This window comes from Marmota monax, unplaced genomic scaffold, assembly GCF_021218885.2.
Source record: "Marmota monax isolate L192 unplaced genomic scaffold, Marmota_monax_Labrador192_F-V1.1 WCK01_AAM20220418_F8-fsc00331, whole genome shotgun sequence".
Classification (NCBI taxonomy): Eukaryota; Metazoa; Chordata; class Mammalia; order Rodentia; family Sciuridae; genus Marmota; species Marmota monax.
In genome coordinates, this window is record NW_026694212.1 from 919,206 (window position 1) to 925,445 (window position 6,240).

General features: G+C 38.8%; 1 protein-coding gene across 1 annotated transcript; it reads left to right on the forward strand.

The window, feature by feature from the left end:
- Positions 1 to 2,224: 2,224 nt before the first annotated feature.
- LOC124108072 (olfactory receptor 2V1-like) lies at positions 2,225 to 3,172 on the forward strand. The gene has a single exon (XM_046466440.1). The coding sequence runs from the start codon at positions 2,225 to 2,227 to the stop codon at positions 3,170 to 3,172; it is 948 nt and encodes a 315-aa protein (XP_046322396.1).
- The last annotated feature ends 3,068 nt before the right edge of the window (positions 3,173 to 6,240 follow it).

Genomic DNA, 6,240 nt, shown 5'->3' on the forward strand with positions numbered 1-6,240 from the left:
ACCTGAAGGTATTTCCTGTATTATCACTAATTGTCCTGCATTGAAAGGAATCTAATAATAAACTCTTATGTTTTGGTTTATATATGAAGTGTCCCCCCAAGAGCTCATGTGTTAAACAATGCAAGAAAGTTTTGGGCTAAAATTATTGGGTTTGGGAGTCTTAAGCTAATCAGCGCATAAATCAATTTGAATGCATTAAATGAGTGGTAACTGTAGGCAGGTATGTATACAGCTGAAGGAGTTGCTGGCGGTGTCACTAGGAGTGTGCCTTTGGGGCTTATATTTTTTCCTGGTTGAGAGGAGCTCTCTCTTTGTTTCCTAATGGTCATATCTTGAGCTGTTTTCCCTTTGGCACACCCTTCTGCCAAGGTGTTCTTCCAAACCTTGTGGCTCTGAGTAATAGAGTTGGATGTCCATGGACTTAGACTTCTGAAATCATGGCACCCAAATAAATTTTTCCTCCTCTAAAATTGTTCTTCTCAGGTCTTTTTGTCACAGTGGCAAAAAAAAAAAAGCTGACTAAAACATCCTACTATATTCAGGTCAAGAACAAGATATCCTACAATTTAAGAAGGAGTTTTTTTTTTCTTTTCTTTCTTTTTAGTTGTCCTTGGATTTTTATTTTATTTACTTATATTATATGAGGTGCCAAGAATCATACCCAGTGCCTCACACATGCTAGGTAAGTTTCTATCACCAAGATATAACCCCAGCCTAAGAAGGGGGTTTTCAGTTTCAAAAAATGAATCTTGCAACTATATAGCACCTACTCATAAGTTATTTTATTTGTTCAAACCGTATGTATTGAGGTCATAAGATAAACTAAGTACCATTCTAAGGCTGCCAGATGTCAAGGTGAAAAATAAATGATGCTTATTATATTCCAGTGGAATGAAGCAGACAGTAGATCCAAAAATATCAGAATACATGTGATTAAATGGTATAAGTTCTGTGAAGAAAGCTAAATCATCAAAAGAACTTGAGAGTCCAAAATAGTTTTAATATGGCTATTTAACTCAAAAAGTTGGCATTTATGTAAAGGTATGAGACAGGTAAGAGATAAAATTCTGGGAAAATATTATGCTATAGAGATAAAAATACAAAGAACCAATGATGGGAATGTGTCTAGTTTGTCTTAGGAAATTTAAGAAAGCACAGTGAGCAAAAGGAGCATGGTAAAATGAGCTCAGAAGTCGTGGTGTGTGTGTGTGTGTGTGTGTGTGTGTTACCCCTCAGCACAGAGGAGTAACTTCTGCTGTGAGGGATAGAGCAAACCCTCGGTTGTTCTGTTGGTTGATTGAGACTGAGGTCAATATGGCTAAGATGGTGCTTTAAGGCTGTGGAAACAATGATTTGCTCCTACCAATAGCCTATCTGGGTGTTATTGTTTGGAAGGACACTTGGGCACATCCTTTTGAGAGGTCAGTACATGTATATGTGCATGCACATGCAATGGAAGGCCTTACTTGTCACCACATGGATTTGGCCTTAATTTGAAGTAATTTGGGAAACCACTGACATACTTTCCCAAGGCAATTTACATCATATGACTTACATGTCAGCAGAATCGGATTTTATGATGCTCAAAGAGAGAAATTGGGAAACTACAGAGTAACATAAAATAATCCAATAGTGAGAGGATGGTGTCTAGGACCAGAAAGTTGCAGTGGGGACAGTAAGAACTAATTCAATTTTAAAAAAACTGACTCTATAACCAAGAGGTTCTCTGGTGCATTCAATCGATGAATGAAAGAAATATTGGAATAAAAATGGTTTCAAGATTTTGGGCCAGAACAAAATCAATAATAAGGAACATCTCAAGTCCCTTTACCTTGCTTTAATAGCATATGTAAGTTATCTTACTCATAGTCCATTACTATTAAATCTAATTTACCAAATCCATGTGATACCAGTTAAAAAGTTGGTGCCTTATGGGAAAGCCAAGATTTTATCTGCTGAAAGAGGATTGACCAATAGTTTTGTGACACAAAAATTCAGTTTCTAGTCTTTTGGGTATAAGAAAAAATATATAGACACAATATCCAATCCTATGTACTGGCAGAGATCCTTTTATCTGTATCAAGGGAATATCAAAGAACGTTCTCTTGCATGTCCCAAAGCCATGTGTTGTTGAAGCCTAATGAATTACAAAAGACTTATCTGAATGAGGAAGAATTCAGAATTTCTCTATCTATATTTGCAGGTGACTGTGAATAACTAAACCATGGGAATGTGGTTGAACCAATCATCCATAGATGGATTCATCCTCTTGGGCATCTTCTCCCACAGCCAGACTGACCTTGTCCTCTTCTCTGCAGTAATGATGGTCTTCATGGTCGCCCTCTGTGGGAATGTTCTCCTCATCTCCCTCATCTACATAGATCCTCGACTTCATACACCCATGTACTTCTTCCTCAGTCAGCTCTCCCTCATGGACCTCATGTTGGTCTGTAACATTGTGCCAAAGATGGCAGTCAACTTCTTGACTGGGAGGAAGTCCATCTCTTTTGTGGGATGTGGTATACAAATTGGATTTTTTGTGTCTCTTGTGGGGTCAGAAGGGCTCTTGCTTGGACTCATGGCTTATGACCGCTATGTGGCCATTAGCCACCCACTTCATTATCCTGTCCTCATGAGTCAGAGGGTCTGTCTCCAGATTGCTGGGAGTTCCTGGGCTTTTGGAATACTGGATGGAATGATTCAGATGGTGGCAGCCATGAGCTTACCTTACTGTGGCTCAAGGACTTTGGATCACTTCTTCTGTGAGGTGACAGCTTTACTGAAACTAGCCTGTGCAAACACATCCCTTTTTGACACCCTGCTCTTTGCTTGCTGTGTCTTCATGCTGTTCCTTCCCTTCTCCATCATTGTGGCCTCCTATGCTCGCATCCTGGGGGCTGTGCTCCATATGCGCTCTGTTCAGGCCCGTAAAAAGGCCCTGGCCACCTGTTCTTCCCATCTGACAGCAGTCTCTCTTTTCTATGGGGCAGCCATGTTCATCTATCTGAGGCCAAAGAGACACAGGGTCCCTAGCCATGACAAAGTGGTCTCTATGTTCTACACAGTCCTTACTCCTATGCTCAATCCCCTCATTTACAGCCTGAGGAACCGGGAGGTAATAGGGGCACTAAGGAAAGGGCTGGGCCATTGCAGGATTGACAGCCAGCACTGAAGAGCCAGGGTCTTCAGTGTGCTATCTCCTGAATGGGTAGCATCAGTAATTCACTTACCCTTTGTGAATGTCTGTGTCCTCTTCATTAACTAAGAATCATAACATCTGCCCTACCCCACTGGGATTTTGTACATGTAAATCTAAAACCTCATGATTGAGTAATGCATTGCTTTTATTGTCATTATTAATTATTTATAACATCCTTGAACTAAATTCACTCTACTTTTAAAATCCTCTCAGTAATGCCTGTGTCTTATTGAGTGCTTTCTATTCCCATTACATACCTTCTATATGAAAGTTATATTAAATGATTCAAGTTCATAAATATAAATATCGTCAGTGGAAACTTTCCAGATGGTAGAAATTGAGTTTCTATAATTCTTCATGAATTGTACTAAACCTTCTCCCATGCTCCATTTCAGACAATTTGAAGCTTCCTTTAAGAAATAAAAATATATTTCTACTGTCTAAATGTTAACTATGTAGGGCTCATGTCTTGTTCATTTGTTCATTACTAATATTTGGCTCTGTGTCTTGAATACCAAGAAGAAATTATCAAATGGAGTAATATCTATGAAGCATTTTTTTTTTCTGATACTGGGGATTAAACCCAAGGATGCTTTACCACAGTCTCCTGCTGTTTTTATCTTAATTTGAAACAGAGTCTCCATAAGTTGCCCAGGCTGGCCCCAAACTTGTAATCCTCCTACCTCAACCTCCTGAGTCACTGGAATTACAAGTATAATGCCACCACACCCAACTCTTTTCAGTATTTCAAGTTCTGCAACTATAAAACTAAACCTGTTTTGGAAGAAGTTTAGAAATGGAAATAAAGATAGAATTTGAAACATTAAGACTTATGTACCAGTCAAAATCTAATCAGGAATTAAATCACATTAATTATTTCAACAGATAAACTTTGATGTAAAGAACTGCTAACCAAATAGTGGAGAGTTGAATTGGAAAACAGAGGGAAAAAATAAAGTATGTAATTTCCATCGCTAGGATACAGAAAACGAAGGTAGAAGGTTGGATGTAGTTTGTTGTTGTTGTTGTTTGGTAGTGGGAATATGACCCAAGAGTGCTTTTACAACTGAGCTACACCACAAGTCCTTTATATTTTATATCTTAAATCAGGGTCTCGCTAAGTAGGTGAAGTTGAAATCAAATTTCCCATCCTCCTGCCTCAGCCTTTCAAGTTGCTGGGATTACAAGCATGTGCTACCCATGTCTGCCATTGGTTAGGGTTGTTGAAACCTGAGTTCTTGGAGTTTAAACATATGAGGAGTGTACACTGACCACCTGGTATTCATATTTCACAGTGGGACCGGTAAGGTTTCACTCTACAAGCCTATAAGAAGGCTGACTTACCCTGATTTGTGCTGGTACCTCAAGAGCAAAGAGGAAGCAAAAAGCTTCCAAAGCTGGGACCTAGACTAGGTGCTGTATGGTTGGTTCTGGTACACTAAGAATTTAGAGGAAAACCTCTAGTATGAGACTGCTGAGAAACAGATGCTGGACACTTAGAACTTATTCCTCTGAAAAGGAGGATGGTAATGGTTCTGAGAGTGTGAAAATCCTAGGTTAATAAGGTGCATACCAGGCATAAAGGGCTAAATTGAATTCTTCCAATAAGGACAACAACATCAGTAACATACACTGTGATCAGAGTTTTCTTGTAACTAATTTCACATAATCTATAGCAATTTTCTAAGATATGTTTGCTTTTTGTACAAGTAAAAAAGTATGTGCGCATTTTAAGTTTATGATGGCACTAATACCTTAATTCCCAGCAGGGATGCAATATTGATTTTAGTTTACTATCCTGGCAGGGAATAGAAGTTCTTGAGTTTCCATTTGTCTTTCTACCATAATGAAACTTACTCAGGGAGCAAATATGGGTTTCCTACCAGTTGCTTATTACATCTATTCCAAATATACATTAAGGATTTGGAAAATAACCACACGGGATCTCAGACATACTGAGATCATTGTGATTTGAACTTGGGACAAAACAACACTAATCATATCATCATAAGCCCCCACTTTGTGTGGTAGACCAGAGTTGTGGTTTTGGTCAAAAGGAATTAGTATCAATTTAAAGGCAGTGTCTAGAGAAAACTAAGACCATCTGCATGCACATGGCTAATTATCAGGACTCAACAAGGCCTCCACATCAAAAAGACTACTACTCAGGAAATTTTTGCCCAGAACACAAAGCTATACATCAGAACATAACTTCATTGTTAGATTTATCTGAAGAATAGACAGTTCATTCAGTCCATTTTGCAGGACAATAGTGATTCAGTTGTCCAAATTTAGCTGCTTATCAAACAATTGCTTTCAAGATTCCTTCATGTCACTGGACACACTGATACATACCTATAATCCCAGTAACTCAGGCAGCTGAGGCAAGATGAATTCAAGTTCAAGGTAGACCCTAGCAATTTAGTGATGCCCTAAGCAACTTGGTGAGATCTTGTCTCAAACTAAAAAATTCAAAGAGCCAGGTATATTGCTCAGTGGTAAAGCACCCCTGTCCTGAATCTCTAGTTCCAAGGGGAAAAAAAAAGATTCCTTCATAACTTATGCTCACTATGCCCACCAATTCTGTGGTATCTTAGAATTTTCACAAATTCCAGTCAGATCCCTGCATTGTGAGAGCCATTTCAAGTCTTTCCAATTCAGGTGGTGGAATACAGGCACAGCTCAGTGGCAGAACACATGCAAGCCCTGGCTTCACTCCCCAGTACAACAATAACAACAACAAAACCCATATTCTAAAACTCTATACACACTTACTCTTGTATGCTTGATCTTTCTCTTCTGAAATGCCAATGAGATTCTGAAATGGCAATGAAATGCCAATATCAAGAGGATATTTACCTTTACTGTGTAAGTAATAAACTTGACTTCATTTCATCAGCAGAGTATTTCCATGTTCTTTTTTAAGGAAGTCAAAGGACAATATTTATAGCTGGGCACATTGATGTACACCTGTAATCCCAACAACTCTGGAGGCAGAAGGAGGTTGAGGCAGGATTATCACAAATTTGAGGACAGCCTGG

Excerpts from the sequence above, each read along its gene's own strand:
- LOC124108072 (XM_046466440.1), top strand. The coding sequence starts at position 2,225 with ATGGGAATGTGGTTGAACCAATCATCCATAGATGGATTCATCCTCTTG.